The sequence below is a fragment of the Chamaea fasciata genome, unplaced genomic scaffold, assembly GCF_029207755.1.
Source record: "Chamaea fasciata isolate MVZ Bird 193981 ecotype frontalis unplaced genomic scaffold, bChaFas1.0.hap1 SCAF_7, whole genome shotgun sequence".
Taxonomy (NCBI): domain Eukaryota; kingdom Metazoa; phylum Chordata; class Aves; order Passeriformes; family Sylviidae; genus Chamaea; species Chamaea fasciata.
Genome location: NW_027094092.1, coordinates 48,972,985 through 49,000,841, shown reverse-complemented (window position 1 = coordinate 49,000,841; position 27,857 = coordinate 48,972,985). Strand labels below are relative to the sequence as shown.

The 27,857-nt window shown below is 35.6% G+C and overlaps 1 protein-coding gene across 1 annotated transcript; it reads right to left on the bottom strand.

The window, feature by feature from the left end:
* Positions 1 to 197: 197 nt before the first annotated feature.
* On the bottom strand, positions 198 to 27,760 carry AK7 (adenylate kinase 7). The gene is made up of 17 exons (XM_066186988.1): positions 27,518 to 27,760; positions 26,286 to 26,394; positions 25,260 to 25,354; positions 24,417 to 24,527; positions 19,609 to 19,692; positions 18,936 to 19,024; positions 18,315 to 18,405; positions 15,754 to 15,831; positions 14,864 to 15,013; positions 13,305 to 13,433; positions 12,867 to 13,008; positions 10,421 to 10,549; positions 9,363 to 9,419; positions 8,507 to 8,704; positions 4,321 to 4,541; positions 2,014 to 2,172; positions 198 to 284 (listed from the first exon to the last, which is right to left on the bottom strand). Exons 1-17 carry the CDS (start codon positions 27,758 to 27,760, stop codon positions 234 to 236), a joined length of 2,136 nt encoding a protein of 711 aa, XP_066043085.1. The 3' UTR covers positions 198 to 233.
* Between the last annotated feature and the right edge of the window lie 97 nt (positions 27,761 to 27,857).

Sequence of the window (27,857 nt, the reverse complement as noted above, 5' to 3'; positions counted from 1 at the left end):
TAGGAATATAATATACAGATGTGTAAATCTATCAATCAATACATGCAGCAACTGGAAATGTTGTAGAAGAGTATTAAAAACCCAGTACAAAACAGTAATAAAGTACAAGAAATAAAAACGAAGGTTACGTAGTAAGCCTAAACAAAAATAACATCAGAAACTAAGTATTTTTATCTAAAATGTATTAGGAATTTTCTCTCTTTTTGTTTCACAATTCCTATTGCTGCTAGGATTTAACATTTATTCCAGTCGATATCAGGACTATTCTTGAAGAGATATTCAGCCTATAAACAGAAGAGTTTCAAAAGTACAATTATTTTCACATCTTCAACTTTGAAATATATGCAAAATAACAAAGATAGAGTGGATAGCCTTGCTTTAAACAAAACTGCAGAATGTATTTAATGGCCCTAAAATGTCACTTACGGCAGAAAATGTCTCTATGTCAGAGAAATCTCTTTCCCCCAAATACTATCCAAAATGCCATCGACCTCACTCTCCCTCTTCATGGCAGTCACCCTGTTTCTATCATGGGCAAGAGAAGGAAGTGAGTAATTTTAAACAGTTTTTGTCACTCCGTGGAAACATCTAGGGAGTACCCTAGAATCTGGTTTCTGGACCTGCTGATACTGATCTTTAAAAGCTCTGCAGTTATTAGGGAAGATCTCATTCTGCTACAGCTACAAGTAATTGTCACTCACCAGTAGACAAAAAGGTTAAACCAAGAAAACATTCCTTAGTGCCTGAAGTGGGATTGTAACACCATTGCTTTCATTTCAAGCTTTTGCTTGATTAATAAAATGCTCTGTTTCAGCTTGTAAACAGAGGTTTAGGATATGCAGGCAGAACAGGAGCACAGCAATACCCTTACAGCACCTGGATTCCTGTCTGAATGCAGCGCTGACCCTACTTGCAGCTGAATGATGATCTGGATAACGTACTGAGGTCATTTCCAATTGGAATTAGTCTATGAACGTCCTACAGGATTTTCTCCTTTATTTATATGTATATTGTGAAGTGAATTACCAAAGAGCTTGTATTTATTATTACAACAATGTGTTCAGTTGTGCGTGGAGGGGGGAGAGTGATATCCTGCTTTCTGAAGAGTTAAAATTTTTAAATCATTTGAAAGTAGGCATAAGTAGCTACAATTTTTAGGCCACAGGTTGAACTTTATCTGAACCATATGGTTATGTTTTTAAGACAAAGATGGATTACAGTGAAACCTGGCACTAACAATCTGAACATTAATAATAGAATAGACAAAGCTGCAGCTTAAACATTACTTAAAAATTAATAGCTGGAGTGGACAACCCATAGATCATGGTAGATGAACCATAACAACCACGTTATTGTAACAACCGGAACCAACCAAAGCCCGCTGAAACCGACCTAAGAGGGTGCGGAGGTGACCCTTTAGCAAACCCTTTGTAACAGACAGCAAACCAATAAAGAGCAACCAGATCTCAGACCCTCATAGAGTTTATGGTCCCATGAGGAATGTCCTGTGAGGGATGGGGAGTCTAGATTGTAAGAGTGTAATTGCCCAGGGATCTCTTTGTTTGTGGACCCTCTTTTGAGGCATCTAATTCCAGCTATCAGATTTCATAATAGGTTCATTGGGACAAATCAATCTAATGGAAAAGAAAGCCTAATGTAAAAAAGTTCTTTAACTTGTAGTCCTCTATGGCACAGCAGAATTGTCAGGGTACATAAGATGTGCAGAGTGCACATACCAAGGGAAAACAGATTCTGGTAGTGATTTTTGTCCTATTACTGTTTAACTGCAGTGGATACTTCCCTTGATACACAGAATCAACTGATCCCATAAAGAATAGTTTCTGGGTTTTAATTTTCACTATAATTGCTGTTCATCAGAATTGCAGAGTCTAATAATTATTTAGTTGCTATCCTAAAAGTGGGGAGGAAATTTAAGCCCCTTCATTAACAGAGATTCTTTGGGTCTACATGAGTATTCAAAAATATTTTAAAAATAAAATGTAATTGCCTTACCAGAAAATTGACTGGATCATCTGGCCTGATCCTACAACATTCATTTATCCCTTGCATAAGTGTTGGCATGACATTCTTCATTAAATAGTTTTGCAGTGGAAAAGACTGGGCTTCCAATAACTCTAGTTCTTGTTTTTTCACTTCCTCCTGCTGTTTATTCTACAAGTAATAAAGGAAAATATAAAATAATAAATAATTATATTCATAGCATCTATCAAATAGCATTTGGCTAAATAACAGTGCTGGCCTAGAGGGAAAAAAATTTGTGTTAGAAGCTGTTGACAGAACTTTAAAGAACAAGTTGACAAGAAAAATTATTAACTGCTTACTAAATTTAGAGCACACAACACACTGAGGACAAAGAATTGAACATAATAAGGACTGACATAATCTCCTTACTAAAATGATTTTATTTTTCTTCTTTAACACCTAAGAGGTTTATTCTAACGTCTTCCAGTGGTCCTGATTCCATAAGGTGTTTGGCAAAATGGTTGAAATGCACTGTAGCACTTCCTAAATTAGTGCTTTTGCAAAGGCAGGTGGTTTCTTGAGGCTTCTTTGAACTAGAGGGAAAGAAGACTATTTTTACTCTGCAGAGAACTCTGGATTTTTAAGTTTTTAATTTGTTAATTCTGTTGGGTTTTTTTTTTTCTCTTTGGTTTCCTTGGTTTGTTTTATTCTTATTTCATTGACGGTTTTGAGGGTCTTGTCAGTCAAATAGACTAAAACAACAGTGAATTACGTCTGTTTCCAACAGCTAAATGTATTTCTGAATTCAGGTTAAATCAAATGAAATTTTTACACTCAAAAGATAAGAGGGATGAGGGAATAAAACTGCTTCAAGCTTTTCTTCCTTCCATTCAACAGCACTTAGTAGCATTCACATTTGCAGCAGCTTTAGCCAAGAGATTATTCCAACTCATTTTCATTGTCCTCTCTTCACTTATTTTATTCATCAGTAGCCTGAGTCATACATAGATCCAGCAAATAGATGATACTCTGAAGACTGCTTTTCTATGCTCAAGGCATAATACAAAAGCAATGCTCAGATAAAACAGATAAACCAATTTTTACCTAATTCACTCTATCCGGGAGTGCTATTGAATAAATTTTACAAGTGCTCTTTGGCCACTACTCAGAGATAGCAGCTAATCGACAGTGTCAAGGACAAATGAACAGTTGCTTAAATTTCCTGATCATCTGCCTATTTTAAAGGATAATCTTAAATACACGTTTTATTTAAACACATACTTCAGCTTAGATTAATGCACAGTTTGCGCTTTTAAAGGTAGGTGGCTTGGATTGAATCTAGCTAAAATGTGTTAGCTTTCCTTAGGAATTTTACAGGGTACAAAATGCTGTTTAATGTTGAATGAAGCTGTAAATAATCAGAGATTTTAAAACCCTTATTTACAAGCCACCGTCAGAGGAATGTGAATGCTTCTTTAAAAGTCAATGATTTCAGCGTATTACCACGCAATAGGTGTGTATGGGCATTCGAATATAGGAAAAGGACTTCTCTGTGGAATGGTCAGTTTGTTTTTAAATAGCTCTAAAAGAAGACAATAGACTTGCCTTCTGGTGAAACGAACTGACTTTGGGTGTGAACAGGAACATTCTTACAGTATGCATTTCAGGTCATTTAACTAAAATGTCCTTGGGTGTGGCAAAGTAAAGAAGGAAAAAGCATCACATGCAAATCTTCTGGGGTCAGGTAGCCTAAATACCAAGTATTTATTAGATAATTAGCAAACAAAAAACATCCTTCAGGCTGCATCAGAGAGTCCTTATTGAACCGAGTTCTCAGCTCTCAACACGGTTCTCTAATGCTCAGAAACTTTTCTGCAATGTAGGCTGGAATATTGGGTCAGTGTTAAAAATCTAGTCTGGTAATTAAGACAGGTGCTTAGTAATAAACTGAGCAAAATGTAGAAGTCCTATTAGACTTGGTAAGAAAAATCTCCATTGATTGTAGTAGATTTTTATAAATGCTAAAATAAAAGACCTACAGCACAGCAGCAATATTACAATAAAAGTATTTTAAAGACATGCTGATACCGAAATGGAAAAAAAAAAAAAAAAAAAAAAAAAAAAAAAAAAAAAAAAAGCTGTTAATAATAAAAATGACACTATATCCTGTAAGGTGGGCTTCAAAATGCACTGTGAAGTTAGCCTAACCCAGACCTAAAGTAGGATATAAGGAATGAATTAATGCTACACTTCCCAAGTGTATTTAGATAACAGATTACTTGAAGCCATCTAAAACACATAAATAAAATTTTTTCCCAAAAATATTTAGTAACCTACCCACTCTTCCCATCTTGCCATTCTTTCTTCCCTTTCCTTAGCTTCTCTACTCTCTTGTTCAGCTTTTTCTTGAGCTTCTTTGACAATGCATTCCTCAGCTGCTTGGCGTTCCAAAGCCTCCTTTTCGTCATCTGTCAAACCATAATTCCGAGGTTCTCCAATTTCTTTGATGATCTTTGATACACTAAGACTGTTCTCAAAATCTTCATATACAGCTATATCTTTTAAACAATACAAGAGAGAACTTTTTCAAGGCTTCTGTCAACTATTGTCAACTATTATGCAAGACCTAAAATTATATTGTGTTCATGTTGTTTGAATTTTCAAGTAAAAGATTTTTTTTCAATTGCTTATAAATGTCAATTTTTGTTATATAGAATGAAGTTTTCTAAGATTTTCTGATTTTCTTTACCAGTTTCAGCTAAAATAGTTTGCCTTTTAAGATGATATAAAGAAGAAACATACTAAAATAAATTTTACTACTATTGTTTAACAGTTACATCTTGCCCAGGTTTTGAAACCCAAAAAAGAGGTCAACTACCAATTCTCAGAGATGTTCCTGACACCAGTCTTATGTCAACTTCTCCAAATGCACAAACCCATCAGTTTTGTCCTTCTCTCCCTGCTGAATGCTACACAATACGTTGTCAGGATGTGGCACAAACTCCAATGTTTTCACTCATACAGATTTACAAATACACAGACCTTTCTCTAGTCTATCTCTTACTGTGTTATATTTACAAAGCAAGTTTGTAGCTTCATGTAGGAACATAAAGACTGAACAAGAACTTCTCTTTCTTTTTATTCCTTCTCCCCTTTTAATTGCTGGAAGTACCTTGTACATTAAATTTTACAAGAAAGAAGAAAAAGAAAAAAATACAGAATAATGAAGACTTTTTCCAGGGCTCTGTAGTTTCTGTATGCATTAAGTGTAGGGAGGCAGAAACAGTACAGGAATGTACGTGGAAAAAAAGGAAAGTGGGCGTTTGAGGTAGAGAATACTGAGGTAAAGGCTTGTTCAGGGGCATGAAATGGAGGGTGTAAAAGCACAGAAATGGGTAAGGAGAGCACACAGATGAAGGGAAAAACAAGAATTAGAATACAGAATTTAGATGAGAATCCCGTAACTCCTGCTTCATAGTTCTTTAGGAAGTTATTTTGAAAGTCATTGGAAAAGCATTTTTCCAGTTATTTCTATTCACTGTTTCAGACAGAATCTGACTCTCAAATACTAATTAACACCATTTTTCCAAGAGTTGAAATGTTTGTGATTTGGACTTCAAATTCAAACTCTGATCATGAATTGAGGAGGGAACTAATATAATTCTACGTGTTAAAACTTATTTTACAGCTTCTTTGTCCAAAAAATCAGGAATTACATTCCTGAAGTATTCCAAATTAAAGCAATACATCTGCTCTGGCAAGCAGCCCATAATTTCTACAATTTTAGCTGCATCTGGATATACAAATTACAGTGAAAATCACTTTTGTAGTAATTTAAAGTATTGCTAAGAATGGTATCAATGGGGAATTTGAGGTCTTGAAGACTGCATTTTTTCTTAGATGGCCACAGAAGAATACAATGTACATTGTACAGCAATCATAATTAACTATATTTATCCTCAAAAACTAATGCCTTTGAAAATGAAAAATGAAGTTAGCACTGATGCTAGCTGAGAGGAAAAATCAGTGGAGAAGGAGTTCATAAATTATGGTCTTCAAAGGAAATTGCTGTTGTAATTTTAACATGCCTTTTTGTATACAGCCTAACATGGCTGTCACCATTCCCAATTTGCAAATGAGATGCAAGATAACCGACTTGCATTCTTCATACAGTGAGTCATCAAAGCAAAGTTGAATTTCCAGAATCTTGAAGCCCACTCCTTTCTACTAATAATATTTCAGACTCAGAAAACATAATAATCATAAAAATGATACATAAAACCATATGTCACATTTTTTTTAAATTTAAGGTGGAAGAAAACTTTTATTATTTTGAATATTTAACAAATCAAGCATAATTTTTATCCCCTTCTTCAGAATCTGACTGAGAAAGCAGTTGGGTCCCTGATTAAATCCATTGCTACTTAATTCCATGCATTTGAAAATACAGCTGGAACATCGACTAGAATGGAGGGGTGTTGGCTGAGCTGAAGAATCCCCAGTGGTTATCTTTGTAATCAGTTCCTTCCATTTTACAGCAGAAGCAACATATCTGCATCCTTCCCTGGGTAACAACCAGGAATGTAAACATGGATAAAGAGACTGTTTTGAGACACACAGGATCTAAAAATGATGCTCATTTGAACATGAGAATCAATGCTCTACACTCAATGTGAAAATCATCTGGGACATCACAGTTGTGATACTGCAATAAATAAAATCAGTATGTTGCGGTGTGAAATGGCAAATGAGTTTCTGTATTTGGAATGGGCGACATCTTAAGAATAATCTTTGGGCACAATTCTTTAACAGTGCCTCTACTTGCACATCTAGAAGTTTATAAGCTAAGAATAGGACCAATTGATGACATCAGACCTTAAGATTTACTATTGCATACATTTACTTTCCATAGTAAATTTTCCTTAATTCTAAAATAATTTTACTAACTCACTATTTTTTTCCCCACTACTGCACTTCCTAACAACACATATATCTTATTATTTCCAAAATAATCTCCATGACTGACAATAAATAAAAAACTTGAAAAATCAGTTATGGCTAAGGGGGTTGAACAATAAACTTCTCATAATTTCTCTCAAATAAATATTCCAAATATCAGCCATTTGATCTTAGTTGCAGAGGTCTCACCCTTCTTCTTTCTTCTCCTCACAAAACCCCACCTTTTCTCTAGAATGCTGTCATTCTGATCTCACTGGCATTGAATAATCAGATTATAGTTATCTTCTCAAGATTTCCCAGTGATCACAATTTTCTAGATACTAGGTAGGGAAGACAAATTTTCTCACATACAGGTACAGTGCAAAACAGATTCAGTCCCAGCCTTCCACTTTTAATTTCTAGCAATTTTCTTAAATGCTTCCTTATTTACAGATTACCCATATATTGCCATGGTGTTGCAAAATACAGAAAGTTTAAAAATTTTCTTAAGAAATTATGTTCTTTGATGTTTCATCCTTGTTTACTTTCAAGATTGATGGACAAGAAGGCAGATTTACCCCATGAAACAGCATGCTGTAAATGATGTCCAGGTGTTAGAAAAACAAATTACTTGTTGGTAGAATTACCTTGTTAAGCTTCAGGCCTGGACAAGACTCAATGATCTCAGACCAATGGGCCATTAACAAAGCTCAGGAAGAAGGATGTACCACTGATAGTGGACACAAAGAGTGCAGAATTTACAGGCCATAAGGACATTTGGCAGAATGCCCAAGATAAGGAAGATACTAATAGAGTCAACTCAGAAATTGTGTTGGAATCAGCTCCAGCTGGGTAAAAATTAATGCCAGCAGTGAAGAAATCACAACCATAGACTCAAGGACCACCTACTCAAGAAACCCACTGACCTGAAAGAAGAGAAACACTGAGCATGGGAAGCAAAAGAATAATTATGCAATAGAAGATTGAATACTAATTAATATGAGAACTACGTAATGTTTAGCCAAGAAACACTAATCCCTTTGTTTGGTAAAAAGTGTAAATAGTGAAAAGTTATGATACTAGGGGTGATTGATTTGTGGAGTAGCACCAAGCACAGAGGTTAGCACAACTCTGAAATAAACAATCCATGTCTCTCTTCAGGGTGTAATTATCAGTTTGTTGCCCACCAGGTAACGAATCAAATTTTTGTGGACAACAATAGCATCTTGGGATAAGTTTAAAGAAAAAAATGTGAGAAACCAAAATGTTTATGTCGATGAAAATGTATTCTTACACCTATCTGAGAGGATGCCTGTGCAGAGATCTGTAACCTAAGATATAAAATAATTTTAATAATTAACCTTACAAAAATGAACAACTAACACCCCAAATTTTAGAAACAGGTTTACCGTAAAAGAACACTTCTTGCAGGTATATAATTAAATGCTTGTTGTATATGTATTCTGTAATGTTAATAAAAATATTATTTATATATGGACACTTACTCTTTGATTTTTTTGCAAGTGTTAAATTTGTAAGAAAATTTTTTATTCATGTTATATCACTAATTTTTATTATTCCATACCAATAAACTGAGGATGTATTTCAAGTTCATCAAAATAGTTGAGAACGGTCGTATCGTCGGTATTTAATTTGCGGAAGTGTTTCAGACTTTGCAGGAACTGTTTCTCAGTATAATGAGTTCCAACAACTTCAATCTCTGGCAGATTTATTACTCTGTTTTTAAGGAATTCATCAGATGCAGTCAAAGAAAAAACAAATTCTGTGAAGAAGAAAATGTTGTTTGAATATATACAAAATTTCCAAAGGAATCAAGCAAAAACAGCAGGATAAAGCAATTTCTACATAGATGAAAACCACTCTTTTAACTCCCAGCATAACCAATGCATTACATTTTTATTCCATTAAGCTGCTATAATCACAACATGACAGCCACTAATGTTGTTATCAGCCAACAGTTGATGGCATTTTCACAAAAACACACAAACAACCCAGAAACTGAACCAAACCCTTCCTTTTAATTAAGAAAAACTTCTTCAACAAAAAGGTGATCAAGCATTGGAGCAGGCTGTCTGGAGGAGTGATTGAGTCACCATCCCTGGAGCTATTTAAGAGGCATGGAGATGTGGCACTTAAGGACATGGTTTAGAGGTGAAATTTGAAGTCCTGGGTTAATAGTTTGACTTGATGCTCTTAGTAGTCAATTCCAACCTAAAGGATTCCATGATTAACTGTTCACTTTTAAATACGAGGGCAGCAGCATTACATGAAATAGATTTATTTTTTTTTAAGTTAAATTAAATAGGAACAGATGGAATGGTATTTTAGACTATTTGTTGGTGGCAGCAATATTTCCTCAGTTTATTTAATTAGAAAATAAATCTCCTCAATTTATTGAAAAAGAAATATATTAAACTTACCAGGTATGATTATTTCATTAAATTGAGGCATTTTGCCTTTTGCTTCTTCCTCTTCCTCTAAAACAAAAGTAAGAACTTATTGACATTTTCATTTGAAGCAACAATATCACTCTATTGGCTAAAATGTACCAAATAAAACACAAGTTTGCTAATATCCAAATTGTACTAATAATTGGAAATTAATCTAACTTTGACACCAGTTCAGAGAATTCAGTAAGTAATTCACATTGCCAAGCACCACAGAATTGTATCTTGGAACACTAGTAGCTGATATGCCAAATTTTAAAATTTCTGTCTTATCCTTGGCCTCTTCTCCTGTCCAATAAATTATTCTGCAAAAAATAGAGACAAGGCTCAGAACAGTGAATAGAAATATTTTAGAAATAACTCTGTGGTTAAAATGGCTTTTGCCACTAAGAGTCTGCTGTTATGAATAGTCAGTAAAACAGCCTGTAGAGTATCAGCTGAGCATGACCATTTCCAGAACACCATACTAAGCTGAAAAAGACTGCTTTTTCTGTACCTTCAAACCTCAGTTGTAATTTTAACATGAAGAAGATAATTCTTGGTCTTAATGTACAGACAGTGCTTGCTCACAATTTGAAATGTGTGTTGCAGAGCTTCTCTGAAGTCATATCTACTGTAGCTCATCTAATAAATACAGTCTAATTTGGCTCACAAAATATGTATTCGTGCACTGGCTGAATCCCCTCATTCAGTAGCCCTTAAACATTATAAAGGAATTCTGCTGTAGAGCTTGCTTAAGTGGAGTAGACCAACATAGGACAAGAAAGTGTCCTCCATGTTTGTGCAGTTATTTTTTGCTTTACAAGGAAAGCTTGTCTAAAAATTTGCTCGTGCATAAATTAAATAAGGTGCACTACAATCCTTACATTCTAATAATCACACATCACAAAGCTTTGTTTTGTATCTTGCAGTGCAGTCATTACAGTGCTGATGCACTCAAGTAGTACGGCTCTGAGAACAAAAATGATAATGACAACATCAGCAGCAATAAAAACAAAAGCCGCAACAAAACCAAACCAAAGAGTACATACCTTTAAAAAGCTCCATTGCCTGTTCATACGTCTCTGGGAACCCATCTAAAACATATCCCTGATTCCTACAAGGCATAGACATGAGCTTGTCCTTCATAATTTTAATAAGATACTCATCAGTTAGACTGCCTAAGACAAAGAAGGTTAATCGGTACCTAGTTTATAGAAACAACAGATCTGAAATTATTTTACTAATGTTTAGTACATTTTAATACATTTTCTTCTACTTAGACCCTAAAAAGTAAAGTATTTTGAGTTGGTATTTGTATATTATGCATTATCAGCAATCTATGGAATATTACGGTGTAGATATTAAAAAAAGTACCTTTGTGTCTATAAAGACATAAATATTAGTACTTTAATGATCTAAACATGAAGTTAGTTTTATTTTGAATCCTATAAGCAAATTTTAATAGAAGCAGTAAAAAATACTTATAGAAAAAATCACAAGAAAGCAATAATTTTCTGTTTTCATTTTACAGTAAGACTTAAAGATAGTCTTGCAAAAAAGATGTGAGGTAGAATTTAAAAGTTTCATTTTCAGACAGGTTGAGATATGAATTGATTTATTTACTTGTCCTACATTGTTGAAAAAATATATAGGAGGAAAAAGTCGGGTTTGACCCGATTTTTTGTCCTTTTGCAAACATTAACTCCAGTTTCCTACTTTATTTTGCTTTGGCTATTAAAAGTCTTGGATATTTATAAATCACCCTAATCATGACGGTATGTAACTATTTTAAAAGGCATTGTTATTTTAAACAACACATCGAAGCATGCAGAAGAGACGCTGCCATAGATCTCATTACTGAAGCTTTCAGGTGTGTAAGAAGCTCATTTCTTTGCAGATACACAAGATCCAAATCAGGTAAACCCTTAGCAACAGATTGCATTTTTAAGGGGGTTCACTTTATTCCACATGGAAAATGTTAAGTACTAAGACCAAAACTACATGGCATTATTCATATACAGATGGTAACTAATACTTTTCAGCAAGGAAACTTTTTTCAATCTGCAGACTTTAAAATTCTTTCCAGGTTTCCATAAACAGTACTTAATTTCTAATGATGTACGAAGTTCTTAAATAACCCCCACAATTTCATATGAGCGTGCACTTTTTTTTACTAGAATACTTTTATTTTTGCAAGTTTGACAAAGGTATATTTCACCAGCTTTTTACTTTATGTTATATAAATTTATGCTCTCTGCTATGAGAAGAAAACATGACATTGTTTTAAAAATCTGATATAGAAATTAAAGTAGCACCAAAATATTTCCAAAATACATCACTTTTAATATACAAGGTGTATAGTTGCATTGGGTTTGTGTGGACAGATTTTGTTAGTCAGGGGACCTACAGAAGTGGCTTCTCTGAGAAGCTGGTAGAAGCTTCCCCCATGTCCAGCAGAGCCAATGCCAGATGGCTCCAAGATGGATCGGCTGCTGACCAAATTTAAGCCAATCAGTGATGGTAGTAATGCCTCTGTGACAAAATATCTATCTAGGGAAAAAGTCGTTGTGCAGAAGTATTTGTGGCCAGGGAAGACAGAAGTGAGAATCTCTAAGAGAAACATCTCTGCAGACACCCAGGTCAGCAAAGAAACAGGGGAGGAGGTGCTTCATGTGCCAAAGCAAAGATCCACCTGCAGGCTGTGGTGCAGACCATGGTGAGCAGGCTGTCACCAGGCAGCCCATGGAGGTCCAGGGGAGAGCTGAGATCCACCTACAGCCCACGGAGAAGGCCCACTCAGGAGTAGGTGGATGTCCAAAGGAAGGTTGTGATCCCATGGGACGCCCACCCTGGAGCAGACTCCTGGCAGGACCTGGCTTCTAGAGGAGCTCACTCTAGAGCAGGTTTGCTGCCTGCACTTGTGACCATGTGGGGGACCTGTGCTGGAGCAGCCTGTGCCTGAAGGACCGCATGCTGTGGAAGGGGCTCACAAAAGAATGATTCATAAAAAACTGTAGTCCATGGGAAGGACTCACACTGGAGAAGTTTGTGGAGTACTGTCTCCTGTGTAAGGGATCACACACTGGAGCAGGGGAAAGAGTCCTCTCCCTGAGGAGGAAGCAGCAGCAGAAACAACATGTGATGAAGTGACCATAACCCCTATTCTCCATCTCCCTGTGCTGCTGGTGGGAGGAAGTAGAGAATCGTGAATAAAATGAAATTCAGGAGAGAATGGAAGGGTGGGTTCTTTGATTTTGATTGCTAATACATTTAAGTAATTTCCCCAATTCAGATCTGTTTTCCCTATGACAGTACTCTGTGATCTCTCCCTGTCTTTATCTCAACTCATAAACCCTTCATTATACTTCCCCTCTCTTGTCCAGTTGATTCTTGATTTTAATAGGAAGTCTAAACGACAAATTTACTTCCTGATTTCCATTTGCATAGGGTTGCACTAGCTACCTCAATCCCATCATTGTACTTTGTACTTCCTACCTTTATGCTTCTTCATGCTTTCTTTTATAGCCTCTAACAATTCCTTTGCTGCTTCTATATTTTCACCCTCCTCCTCCTGTACATCTTCTTCTCTTTCTACCTCTACTTCCACCCTTTCAAGTTCTTTAGCAACAATTTGCTCCTGATGACAAGAAAAGAAATATGAATTGGCTCAGAAATTCCATAACCAAAATTATTTCATACACAGATGTAATGAAAGAAAAAAAATAATTTCTTTTGTGTGTGCCCATGAACAGTCAGATACAGAGCAACTTCCATTCCCTAAAAAGATTTCAGTGCAACTGCCAGAGATGATCAGTATGTTGAAAGATATTTCCATTGTAAAATAGAGGGATTGTAAGTAATTTTTAAATGTCGCCAAACATTTTAAAATCAGAGAAATTAAAATAACAGGAATATTAGAAAACAGAAACACACCAGATCTGCAATTTTTTCAGCAATTGCATCAGTTGTCCTAACATAGTGTAGCTTGTAGTGTTTGCAGAGCTTCTTAGCAATGGTAGATTTGCCAGATGCAGGAGGACCATGAATGCAAACTTTGAGAGGCTGGAAAAAAGGATAAAGATATAACATTATTCGAACAGCATATTTTTTATGTAAAAGCTACAATGTTTTTAATATGACTAATAGGAAGTAGCAATTGTACTTAAAACTTTTTTTTGTTTGTTTTATTCATTTATTTATTTCTTGCTGAATATCTTCTCTATCACCCACAGGTCTTGAGTAACATGGTCCCTTAAATGAAGAAATTTTCTGTTGCAGAAAAAGCATGCTTCTATTTAGTAGATTTACAGATCAATTTCTTGTGGCTAGTTAAGGTTTGAATAATCCAAAGAGATGAAACACAATCTGACAAGATAGGATGCAGTGAATATTGGAATGTGGTAGCAGATATTTTACTATAAACATGCAATTCCCTCAATTCCACCTCAAGTTCCCAATTGAGGTAGAGTAGCTGTCATCAGAATTATTATTTTGGCCTCAAAAATTCCAGATCCATCACAATCTTAAGTGATGTCTCAACTTCACCCTACCTAGCCTGAGGATGAGTAAGTGCAATTAGGATTCCAGTATACACTTATTAAATATGTTATGTAATAAACTCAAAATCATACTTAATAAAGTGCCTATCTAAATTTATAAACCTGGCAATACAAACTCTTCAACAGAGCAGTGACAGAGACAGTCTTGCTTGCCTTCCTTCTCCGTGCTAGCTCTATGTACTGTTTTTTTAGTTAGATGCCTATGTACTTAGACGCAATAGTTTAACCCAAACACAGATCTGATAATCCTTTCAGAGCTATGAAGGGACTTTCCATAAATAACTTTAACTGATAATAGCTTCATGTTTTACATGCCCTGAACTCTATTCAAAGTTTGAACCAGATATAGACATGCTAAACAGCTTTATCAATACTGGAATGTAAACAAGCATTTTTCTGCACCTTTCAGTAACCTATACATTTGAATGCAGAAGTTTAAATATTAAGCTAACATAGTGAAGTTGCCCAGTAAATTACACAGCACAGCAGGGTAAAATGAAGGCTACATTGCACTGGAATATTTACACTCACTGAATGTATACAGGGCACAAAATACTAACCTAACTACTGACTATTATAAAAAAAGCTTAAATAAAAGATACACTTACTGTATTCCTGAGGCAAAATACACCAAGAGTGCCATATACTGCATAAAGAAACTAGCTTCAGAATAGCTAGCTTTCAATCGTAAAGCTAATTTGAATTTACAGAATTTCAGTTTTAGGCATAAAGGAAATAAAAGTCTTTTTTTTTTTAACTTATATTGCCTCTTATTTAACTTCTTCAATTTAAAGTTTTATGTTCACTTATTTTGCATTTATATCCATCTTCTATGTATTTTTACTTATTAATTTAAGACTTGTGTTTATATAACCATTTCTATTGGGGATAAAGAGAGAAAGGCAGTTTAAAATAGTATATCCCAAGCATTACCAGTAATCCTCGAGTTTGCTTGTATTCTGTGATGACTCGTGCAATGTTCTCTTTCAGTCCTTCCTCAGCAACCCATTTAATGTTGAAATTATCTTTCAGACAAGCAGGTTCCATTCGCAGGTTCACAAACAACATATCCAATTGCTTTTGCTGAGGGAGCAAAGCTACATTTATTTACAGACTTAAGCTATGCATGTTAAAAGAACAGCTGGAACAAGACACTAGAATGGATGGGGAGAATAGAAATAATTAAAAGATTGGGAAAGAAGGTTTGCATACAAAGCAAAGCAGATATTTAAAGTTTTTAAAAAACATTAATTTTCATTGTATATTTGTATTTGAGTGTTCTCATGATCTAGCAGAACATGCAACACTAAACGATTATTCTGTACAATGAAAAGTTTTCATGTAATTGCAAGGAATCACCTCTTTCATAAATTTATCAGGTACCGCCTTAAAACTACGTGGGCTGTATTTTGTTTATTGCTCCTGTGAATAGTTAATTACAGATAAATAGATTAATTCAATGTAATTTACATATTCGGTGTTCAACAGCCTTAGCAGTACTAGATTATTAACTTTATTTTGGTTCTTTTTATCATTTTGTGTAGGTTTTGTTATAGTACTCTCATATACTAAGGAGAACAGTGACATCAGAGCTTCAGTGTTTTATTCTTTTAAATGAGGCTGTAACTCATCAAAATCCTATGGTTTATGATAGTTAGATTTTACTTTGTTTACTTTCCAAATTTAAACTCACTTTAAATATTTTAAGAATATTTTGGGGCTAAATTTTTCTGGTGAACTAAAGAAACAAGAAATAATATATTTCATTATACTTTTAAGTTTAAATACTTTCCTGAAGTAATAAAAGAAAGAAAAGTACTGACTGTTAGCCCTTTGTTCAGGAATGCATTTGCTTCAGGAACCTTCTCAATTTTTCCTGGTCCAACATTTTTACTGATACACTGTCAGAAAAACAAACAAACAAACAAATAAACCAAAACCCACACCAAAACCATGCAACAAATCAGATTATTAGAAAAAAAAAATTGAACAGGATTCCTGTGGATAAAATATGTGCTTTAAATTTTATGTTACACTGTGCCTGGAAGATCAGGATACTGATTTGAAATAGATCTAAGAACAATATACTAATTTTAATATTAGTCTTAAATAACTTTTGATTGCTAAGTAACACTTCTTCCTTAGTACCTGCAATAAAAACAAAAAAACAAAAAAGACAAAAAAAAAAAAAAAAAAAAAAAGAGCACCAAAGAAACAACCCAAAACCATAGAAAATTTTATAAAGCTCTTATATGTATGAATAAATTTCTAGTGCTTAGGATCTGTTTGGAGATTCTTGAGGTATTTAATTCCATTAACAATTGGGCAGGGTTTTCAGATCAATGCCAGTGATAAGTCCCTATATGTAATTTGCATTTCATCATTAGACAGAAAGTCTACTTGTTAGTTACTCCTACATCCCTTTAAAATAGATTTAAATCCCAGTACTTTCCATAAAATATAAACATTTATACAGACCATTGTCGGAGACTGAAATATTATAGTTTATGACTTAAACATTTTCATGAAGGACTTTACCTATTATAGCAAAAACTGTGTTACAAGGGCTGCAGTGAAGACCACCACACCCTGAATGGGGCTCGGACAGCGGCCCCGGACCGCTCGCTGATGAAGATAAGATAAAGTAACAACTCAGTTCTGCGGAAAAAGGATACATTCACAGAGCAGAAGCCTAACACCTTTTGAGTGGTGACCGCAGCCCCAGGGGTACCAGCTGCCAGACCCTCCCACCAGAGGTGTGTGTTGGGGGTGGGGGACGTTTTGGGTGTGTAGCGAAAAACCGTCTGCTGAGAGGCATTGTACGCCCATCCTCCGCTGTGCAGACCAGCTCACCCAGGGAAAAGCTTATCCACAGCAGAAGGGGTGTCATGGCACATCAGAGGCCCCCCACAAACGGATCCCCAGACCCTGCATCAGAGCACTCCAGCATGATGCAACAGCTCCTCAGTGTTGCGAGGGACGGCGTCGAACTGGCCCCCTACAAGGGAGGCACCTGGGCGTTCCCACCTGCCCGCGGCATATATTAACCCACTGGATTCTACACTCCTCGGCGCGGCGGCGGGGGACCCTCACCACCAGAAGTGCAGATGGAGGGGAGCAACAAGACGTCGTTGGGACCCTCGGATGGGTGATATGCCTCCACCTAACCCTTGTCATTCTCTCCCTGTCCCCCACAAAATTAATTCTCTCTCTTTTCTTTCTTTCCTTCCTTCTTTCCTTCATTCTCTCCCCCCCCCCTTACCACTCTCTTTGCCTCTTTTACTATCAAATAAAATATATCAAATTTTTGCCACCAATATCTAACCTCTCTTGGTTTTAATCACATTTCAGGGGTATATTTTGAACCTTCAAAGTTGTTTTCATTTTATACACAGAGACTAAGTTTTCTTTGCTCTTCTGGGTTTAAGCTGGTCTGTAACAACATCAGATCAAATAACCCAGCATTCTGGCTTCAATGATATAACTTCGTGGACACCCGAATGAAAGTAAGTATGGAAAAGGCCTATATAGTGCTCCTTCCAAACAGTCTTCTAATCTTCAGCTATTTTTAACTATAACTATCAAGGTGTTTCTTTCCCATGTACCTTTCCAGTTTTACCCTGGGCTGGTACAGCTCCTGCTAAAGCAACTCTCTGCAGCACCCTCTCCACTGGTGACTTCCTGTCCCCAAAATCTGTCCACTTATTTCTCTTCTCTATTTCACATTTCTAAGCAACCACATATCCATGAAAGGACACCAACCATTCTCCTTGGGGTGCCTACCTGAACCAAAGCACAAGTTTCATCTTCTAGTGAGCCCCCTGTTTCATTAAACTCTGATACACAAAAAAAAAAAAAAAAAAAAGAAAAAAAAAAAAAGAAAAAAAAAAAGAGCTCTTATGTTTGGTACTTATGTAACTTTTGCTCCATCAACATGAGTAAGTGTCCTATGAATTGACTCTCACTATCACAGTGTATAGTTTACCAGTGTCATTCAGACTACTTCTAGACTTAATTTCAAAATTCTTGGAAAAACAAAGTATCTTCCACAACACAAAGGGAAACCCATGGTAAAGACTGTGTCTAATCACAGTTCTGTGGATCCCGTAACAATTCTCCATAACTTTCTTGGGTAAAATTTCTATTTAAATTAGTGATAATAATGCAAAAATTAGTTCTGCAAGAGGAAGTAACTATTTTGTTTAAAGGACAGAAGCCTTAGAGGATTTCAAAGTAATCTTCTATGTAATTTACTACTCAAGATAATTCAGGAAGACCTAGGAACTTCTACTATAGTAAAAGGCATAGTTTTAAAACTTTACATACAGGTATACTAAAAAACAAAAAAGAATCTCAAATCTCTTACTTTTATCAACTCTCTTACCTTTACTAACTCTTCAAGCGTGTGCATCGATGTATCTACTGCAAGTATATACTGAAAGTCTGGCCTGTGGTCTGCTACATTTTGCAACACTCTGAAACATAGCAAGGACAGCCCGGGCTGGTATTTGGAGACGCATCCAGGGGTTTCCTTGTTAAATGCATTTCATGAAACCTTACCAAGAGTCTACAAATTCTTGCAGAATGTTTCAGACCGACATTTTCATACATATATTTTACTTAATAAAGAAGCACAACTACACATTTTATTTGGAAAGAAATCAAAAGAACAAAAAGCTATATCTGTAGGACATATTGTCTTAGTCTGCGGCTGAGTACACAATCCATTTCCAGTTCTGTGCCAGTTAACTGGTATCACACTCTAGACTGAGCATGACTTGTCATTTATTAAAAGCAAAGCACCAGTGCAACAGTCAGATAAAGTTTCCAGAAGGCGCATCTACTTATAAAGAAAGTGAAAGATCTATTTGACTCAGTTAAAAGGGCTGAAGAGTCACCTTAAACCAACCCACCCAATTTAAAAGCCTCAGTACTTTCTAGTGGATTTGGATTTGTAATCTAGCTAGGTATCAATTTTTGCTCAGAGAACTTTTTTTCCACTTACATTGCTAAATCACGAATATGAATGGTTGGAATAATATTGTCTCCATCTCCAAAAACAGGTATTGCAGGAGTCTCACCAAGCCAACATAACTGAAAATACAGAGAATAAAATGAGAAAAAAAGGTTACCATTAATTAGTGCTAAAAAAGGAACATTTGTTATTAGAAAAATCTGTATATTCAGGATTTATAGTTCAGTTTATTGAATAATTAATAGAACTTCAGGAATGGAAGCCATTCTTGAGAAATACTGATTGCCAGCCTACTAAAAACAAGAGGCTTTTTAAAAAGACTATTCTTTAATCTTGACAAATATTACTTGATATCACCCAGAAAACAAATGCTTGGGGGCGGGGGGGAGGGGGAAGGAAACTTTTATTATGTTTTTGATATAATATTGGGAAGAAAGACATTTCCCTGGATTCCATTTACATGACAGACATGTTCTCACGGGAAAGTACATATGGAGATACTATTCAAAACACAGAGAAATATAAGAGCCAAAAACGTGAAAAACACTTCCACTGTAGCTAAAATATTTCAAAAGGATCAACTAAACAGTTCTGCGCATGAAAGCATTAAGCTTACTATTGTAAGCTGCTAAAAATGTATTCAATTCCAGTGCAGTTTGCCCCTAGAAATTAAAGGATCCTTCAAATGTAGTTGGATGTCTACCTTAAAAAAGTAGTGAAAGAGATCTTCCTCAGCTCCATATTGATGTCCTGAGGCAACAACGTAAGTTGAAAACTTTTCTTTGTTCTGCAAAGTGAAATTAGCAAGGAAGTTTTTATTAAAATCTGGTACTGCAATTGGGGTACAGGTTTACACTGACTCTTGAATACATGTGCAATAAATATACAAAGTGTGCAAAATGTATCACTTCCAAATTGTAACTAGATCAACTGTTGCATATCTGTGGCTTCCTGAGTTATATTATTATTTATTCTTTTAAAAAAAAAAAGTCTGTGTACATTTGAACAAAAAATATAAGATTTAAATAAAATTAGGAGGTAAAATTTGGAAGGTATGTAAATCAATTAAATAAACAGGATAACTCATGCTTCTATTTCCTATTTTCAAGAAAAAACAAATCCGAAATTCATTGCGTCTATTTTTTCAATGCATTCTATTTGCATTTGGCTATCTAAAGGAACAGAAGATGCTGGATTAATGATTTTACAATTTCTTTACTTTCATTTTGATGCACAATTAAAAAAAATCTTTGAACTATTTAAATGTTTTCCTAACCACACATCATGATTAACCCACAATATCTTTGGCTGATCATTATTGTGCAATGTCATAAATTTACTTGTCTGTTTGGACATAGGTTACTGTTTGTATCAATGGTGAGGATGGTTATACAGAAGGAAAAAACCAAGTTTTTTAAATCATCTGAAAGGAAAAAAAACCCCAAACTTTAAAGAAGTTTTTTGAATTGTCACTTTGCAATTTTTAAGATGAAACAGAATTATGAAATCATTCTCAGGCTGTAAATATCCTAGGCATTATATATCTCCATCATACAATGTAAAAGAACCTGCCTTTATCAGCAGTGGGAATACATGCGCAGATATAGGATCTACTATTTTTTTTGGGGGGGGGGGGGGGAATGAACCTTTTGTTATCATCTTTATCATATTTTAGAAATAAAAAAATAACACAGGTCTTAGTCAATCTTTGATTATATAAGCAAAGCATCATATGTTCCGTGACAAGTTGCAAAGTCAGTGTATTGCATGTATGCGGCTTTATATACTTGCAAAGTGAAACTTTGTTACAAAGATTACTTCAACTTAACTGAATTCAACAGCTTGTTATTAAGCACCAGAAACACTAAAATTAGAAGACATTACAGATAGCAGAAGTGCTTCCACACTGTAAGGGACAGCTGCCTGTTTCAAACCCTGCTAGTGCCACAGATGGACTTTGCCATGGCATAAACACAGAAGGGAGCTACAGCAGAATAACACTAACTCCAGGCATGGCAGGAGTGATCTGGTTAGTACATCCCAGTTAACGCATCTGGACAAAAATTCCCGCTGTGGCCAAGAGCAAAGCAACTGCTCATATGTGTATCAGTGGTCAAACAAGGATCACCCCTAGTTATGGGTCAGATGGCGGCCACCAACCATCACTGAAGCCCCCCATGGATATAGAATATGCCTCCTGTGGATAACTGGAACTTGGACTGTAAGATAAGCCACCACAGCCGAAACTTCAGATAAGAAAAGATAAAGGTGGTACAGTTGTCTGGGTGTTATCCCAGGGGGGCATTAACAAAGCTTGGGGAGAAGAATGTTTTGTTGATAATGATCTCAAAGAATGCAGAATTTACAGGCCATAAGGAAAGCCAGGTCAGCAAGTGTGCTGAAATCAGCTCCAGCTGGGTAAAAGGTAATTCTGGCAGGGGGAGGTCATGACCACCAATGCACAGCCTTCTGACCCAAGAAACCCATCAACTCACAAGAAGAGAAAGACTGAACAGGGTACTAATTAGCATTAGAAGTGAGGGAATAATTTAAGCAATAGACTAAGAGAACCGTGTAGCCAATGAACATTATTTCCACTGTTTGCTAAAATGTACATATATGAAAAGTTTTGAACTATCTTGGGACACCCATTACTGAGAACCCCAGTATGAAGAGGGACCAACACAACACCACTGGATCCTTGAGTGGTGACTATCTTCTGCTTGATATCTCTCCTCTGTTTTTTATTTCTTTCTATCCCCCTACCTCACCATTCATTGTTAAATAAAATCTATATTATTGACTTCAGTTTATGGTCTTGTTTGCATCTTAATTTGGGGAAAAGTCTCTCTTACTACTCAGATCTTAATACACACTGCATTTGCTTGGGTAATAGCATGAAAGATACTGTTTGCAGCTAAAAGCAGCAGCTCCCAGGCTTGCTCTGGGCAGACTGCAGACATGCCCCAGAAGACATGTAGTAATTTCTGTCTCCTAGCAGGAAAAACCTGCCTCTTCTGCATGTACAGGAGGTGCTATTTCTCATTTCCCTTAAGAAGAATGCAACACAGGATTTCCTTCCATGAACCTTGTGCTAACTCCTGCCTTGTGTGAGGACAAACCATAGTTTTGCACTGAGTGCTGTATTTCACTGAAATACATACCTCTAAAACAGCTTCTCCAACAACAGTTACTCTAACAACAGTTACTTAGTGTCACAAGCCACCCACTGGGATGGCACTTCTTGACCTTACTTGGCCATAGGTAATTTTAAAAATAAGGCAATTCTCAGGCAAGTGGCTGTTCCTCATGGCATGTTTAGTCCCGGGTAAGGAATGTCACGTTCCCATGTATTGGTCATTAAAACCACTAGGTGTCACTTATTAGCTGGGACCGTCAGTTCCAGGCTGTGTTTGCTTTACGCTTGTTTGCTTGCTTTGTTCTAATAAATTGCTTGAAGTGAGAAACACGGCTAAATGGATTAGGGAACTGTGATGTCACTGAGAACAGAGCTGGGGGATTAAAGAGCTGTTCTGCCTTTGATAGGCAGACATTTCTCCAAGGATTCTGAATTTGGCAGGACCCCAGAGATTGCAACTTCTGAGAAAAGCAACGCAGCCCGAATGCCCTGAATGCCACAAAGGTAAAGGTAAAAAAAAACCTGCTAGAGATAAACAACAAAGACTCTTAAACTCTCAGACTGTTACTGAATTTTAATGAAAAAATAGGTCAGATGTACACTAATGAAAAGAGGTGAAATCTTGCTTTAAGAAACAACTTCCATTAAATTGCACTCTGAACACACAACAAGGCTTAGAAAACCTTCTATTCTTGGTGCAAGAGCTTTTTTACCTGGCTGACAAGACTGAGGAATCCTAGTGTCTGAGTTCTCTGCATGGAACAATAACACTGTAATTTCTTTCACTGATGGCACGTTCCCTAGATACCACTGAATTTAGAAAAGAGTAAAGACTAATCCAGAAGTCTCCAGCCATCACGGGAAGCCAAAGCTGATTTCATGGGAAGAACAGATGCTTTGGAGCCTTCCTGTTCCAAAGTGCTGACAGATACCATCCAAGGGCAATGATATCCATTGGTGCTGACACTGGAGTTGTGGAGGAAAAGGGCTTCTTTTGAAAGGGCTACAGCAGATAGGTATTGAAAATATCCAAGCTGCTTTATCATGTACTGCTATGTATCTGTCTTCTCAACAGATGTTCAGCCTGACAAACACTTAGAAACTAATTATATAAATACTTTTGGTATGCAGTGATTCAGTGCCTTGCACTAGTCAGAAAAATAGTCAATAATTCATCTGGGTGTTAAGTGGTTGCAGAAGTTAACACAAGGTTTGATGGATGCTGTTTAAAATTTTCATGTTTTTAACATCGCAGGTATGAAACTTCTCCCATGATCTTATAAATCCATGTTAGCACAGTAAAAGAAAAAACAATTTACCACTGCTTTTTCAAGCAGTAAACAAATTTTTAATCGCATCTGTACTCTTAGATCCACAGTAGAACAGAATATAAGTTTAGTGCTCTTTCCTCAGCAGGGCATAAGATGACAAATATATGCTCCAATCAGAGAAAAATTTTTTTCACAATAAACTCTGTTATTAGCTGGATAAACTTCTGCAATGGACATTGAATTGTATTGATTATGGGAGACTTCTAACACAGAAAAAGAATGACCAAATGACACCTTCATCATGCAGTGTATTTTGTTGTCTTCCTAACTTCCTCACTACTCTACCACTAATGACAAGAGCTTCCATTTTCCTGAATTGTAACCTGAGCCACTGTTGGTATTTATTTAATAATAGTTCTTAAGTACAAATAGAGGCATAGTCTGTTCTCTAGTAAGGTTAATAGTCTAATCAGACCAAAGCAAGCAAAGCTGAAGGCAGGGATTTTAAAACATATAAAATGATAACATACTTTAGCTGTTCTGTGTCAGCTCTATGGCCACAATTTTAAAGTGATATAGAGGGTGGAACAAAAGTCAACAAGGCTGTGCTCCAAGAGCACAAACTATCCAGGCACATGTTAGGTGTGGCCAGATCTAAGTATTTAAATGACACTTAATACTAACATAGCTGCTGATATTTAAATACGCTGCTTTTCTTTAGAGCAGTAGTAATATCCCATTGCTCTACAATCTTCCTCAAATCTTTCCACACAGACCCCAGCTTTGATTGCCTCTGGTACAACCAAAGAAACAGGATTTTTTTAAAGATAAGCATGATTTACTCCCTACCTAAGGAAAAAAAAAAAAAAAAGAAAAAAAAAGAAAAAAAAGAGATTTATATTATGCATACACTTGGGTTTCAAAAGACATTATAGTATTCTCTACGCTACTATATTTTAATAAGAATTTGTATCATCCATATTCATAAAGACAATAATATATTCCTAAAGCTTGTTCAAATGGTTTATCATTTCCATTACTACGCTAAAGCTCAAAATAAGAAGACAAAAGAACTTTTTTATTAAAAAGTTCTATACATACAGTTTTCCCAAGTTTTACAATGTGTTTTTCAGCATTTATGTATTCCATAAAGTTAGGATGAGCTTTTCTTTTGTGAAAATCATGATCATTAAAGGGAGTCTCAGCATTTTCCTATGAAGAAAAAAAATGTGATAGATATACATTTCCTAGAACAGTTTTTAAAGGTCTAGATGGTTAAAGGAAGTTCTTTAAAAGTATTTTGAAATCTGTTTTAATTTTGTCTTCATTTGAAATTTTTCAAGGTTCTGAATTTGGTGCTTGAGGTTCAACATTTTGAAAATGTCATTAGTTCAATTTCAAATTTGACAGTAAAAGATTTTAAACCACTTTTTATATTTAAGAAAAAAACATTAGTTTTTATTATATATAGCATTACACAAGACTGAAAAACCCTATTTCTGTAAAACTGAATTTAAGAATTGCAATAGCATACTACAAAGTGCCCAACATGGTTCCTGAAAATACTTTACATATATTGATATAAAGATGTATCTATTTTAATTATGTATTTCATTAAATATGTAGTTAACATGGAATTTTTTTAATGACTGAAAGACAGTGCAGGTTGTGGTTAGCATTTGTCTTGCCTCTTGACCAAGCAACTCCATATGTCTTTCTATATCATTATGGCCCAATGCCTAAACTTTTCTATCAGTGAATTACATCTAGCAATTTTGGCACTAAGTAGTGAGTAAGGGTTGAAAGAATCCTAAAAACCTGCTCACGTTACCAGCTATCATTGAAGTACACACCTGAAATATATTGTGTAATTGAATGCAATGAATATTTTCCATTAAATTGTAACATTTGGTTAAAAAAAAAAAAAGTTTTGATACTACTTACAGGGTCACGGTGTTTGGTATTTCCCCAGGTCATTATTGTTGAAATAAGGATGAATAACTTTTGTTTTGCAGAAGTCTTTATTTCCTTATGTAGGGCTGTTAAATGAAAGCAAGGATTTTATTTTAAACTGTATTATTCAAACTGTATTTTTGCTTTTGTACAAAGGTCCCATACAGACGTTCATACCAATGTTCTATGGGATGTCTTTGTAAGCAAATGTTCTTAGAGTTATATAAAATAAAGAATCAAATTGTTGGGAATTGACATAATTGCCACAGACCTACATATTATGTGGAAAACATGCCCAACAAAACAATACAAACTAGGAAATGATTCATCTTTATTGACTGCTGAAATACTGAAACAAAATAAAAAAGTGTGGGTTTTTCATGATAGAAAAAAAAAAAAGCTACTGAATGCAAACAAAGTTTATTTTAATATCAAACAAGATGATGAATTTTCTGTAAATTCCTCTGTTGTCTGAGTGTACATACTATAAAGACGAAAGCATAATTTAGTTTAGCTGTCATATAAAGAATGGTATAGCACTCTTACCATAAAAGGATTCCAGCTGCTTATTAGAACTTGGGTGTAACAATAAAGAGAAAATTTCTAAAAGACCGTTACCAATATTTTTATTGGACTTTTAGGGAAAATAAACTTAAAATAATTATATAAAATATTTAAACATTCTTTGAAGATCACAGGAGCAATTTTTCTACCCGCCTCCCAGGGCAAATAGATGAGACGATGGTTGACAGTTATTCGGGGAAATGACTGCCTACACAGATGTGTCATTTAAAGAGTTGGACCATTCCATGTTAGCTTCTTTCCCCTCTGAATGTTACAGTGCATTCCATGGTTCCTTGCTATTTAACCAAACAATTTGTGCAGTGCTTCTCCATCAAGGAACCCAATTTTATATTAAAGTGAGCAATGAATCCCTGATAAGTTCATTATACATTTATGGCAAGTTTTAATGGCCACGTAGAACCCAAATTTCTGTTCAGGTACAGCTATACTAACCAGAAGCAGCCCATGTTGCTTCCTCAATTTGGCTTGCATCCTCAGTGATATTATATAAAACAATTTCACACTCAAGCAAGTGGTTTAACAGTTCTTCTCGAGAAGAAACCTGAGGGAAAAAACAGACAAATTCAGTCATTAGGGGAAAAAAAATCCTTTTCAGATTCAATTTCTGGACAGAATGTGGTTTTCTAACAGTAGGATGTTAGAATTATTTGTTGTATAGTTACCAAACTTTTATCTGTCAGATATCAGCAAGCTGATGAAATGGAAATTAAATAATGAAATTTCTAATTTAGAGTAAACATTAGCATATATCAAAAATATGGACTTGTAATGGTATTTTAAGATCCATGTTTTTAGGTCAGTTGTGAGTATCAAAAAACATCTACTACTTATCCAGGTATTTTAAACAACTATCCATTGGTAGAAGGGGAAAATATTTAAAAATGTCCATTTCCTTGCAAGATAGCATCCTTTAACTTTTATGAAGTGCAGATTGACTGTATCACTTGAGCAAAACCAGCAAACACTTAGGATAAAAGCAGTGGTTAAAACTAAACACCACCAGCCATAAATTCCTGATTGAACAGTTCAGCTGCATAGACATCTGAATCAAGATTTTTAAATGTTGGAAGAGATTCCTCAATACAAAGAAGAATAATCAGTTTATAACAAGCAGTTTGAGACAGAGGCAATTCTAGTTTCAGAAAACTAAATCAAGCAATAAGCAATCACATTCATAAGAGGAAGCATGCACTAATTAATTAAACTCTGGACATACACATCCTTATACAAAGATGGAGGTATTCAGAACAATTAGCTGCTAGTGAGAGCTTTGATTTCAGTGAAGAGTTAAGGGGGACACTAACTTTGATTCCAGCACCACTACCTCCAAATTGGTGATGAAAGACAAAAAGAAGATGATACTTGAAGTATAAGCTTTGAGAGAAAAAGAAGGCAGACCTGTGGATCATCAAGATAGAATTTTTTTTTAAAGTTATGAAGAGGACATAATGTATTTTCTGTCTGAGTTCCTTCCTTTTACCATTTGCTGTGTCAGACCTAGAAGATAGGAAGCCAGGACACATGCAGGAAGCAGAAGGAATAAAATAGATATATACAGCTTCCAGCAGGAGCGAAAGACCATTTCATTAGTGCAGGTCATTTTATATGACCTGCGACATTTCTAATGTTGTCTAAAGGCAATCTGAAATCAGGCTCATACTCACTGCATATGTTTCCTTTGCAAAAAGTGGATTAGTACTCTCTGGTTTAGAAAGAGTACCCACTATTTCATACATTTCCTCTAAGCCCGCGGGAAACTCAGCATCTGAACCATTTTCATCTCCTTCCTCTTCTTCATCTTGGCCTTCAAGCGTCGCCCCAACAACACAGGTGGATAAATACTGCAATATACAAGACGCGTAATTTGTATACAAATATCTATTGAGCCCTACACAGCTTCTCGTCATCTCCAGAAGGCACCAGCACCGTCTGACCGACCCTGCTCCTGTTGCTGGTAACGCGCTTCAGAAATAGCTTCCCATTGAAGGGAAAATATTAGGGACT

Bases quoted from the DNA above. Each gene is read 5' to 3' on its own strand.
- AK7 (XM_066186988.1), bottom strand. From the start codon at position 27,760: ATGACGAGAAGCTGTGTAGGGCTCAATAGATATTTGTATACAAATTAC. The intron at 19,693-24,416 runs GTATGTATAGAA...TTCACTTTGCAG, and splicing joins TTGTAAAACTTGGGAAAACT to AACAAAGAAAAGTTTTCAAC. The intron at 13,009-13,304 runs GTGTGTTTCTGT...TCTTGTCATCAG, and splicing joins CTGAAAAAATTGCAGATCTG to GAGCAAATTGTTGCTAAAGA.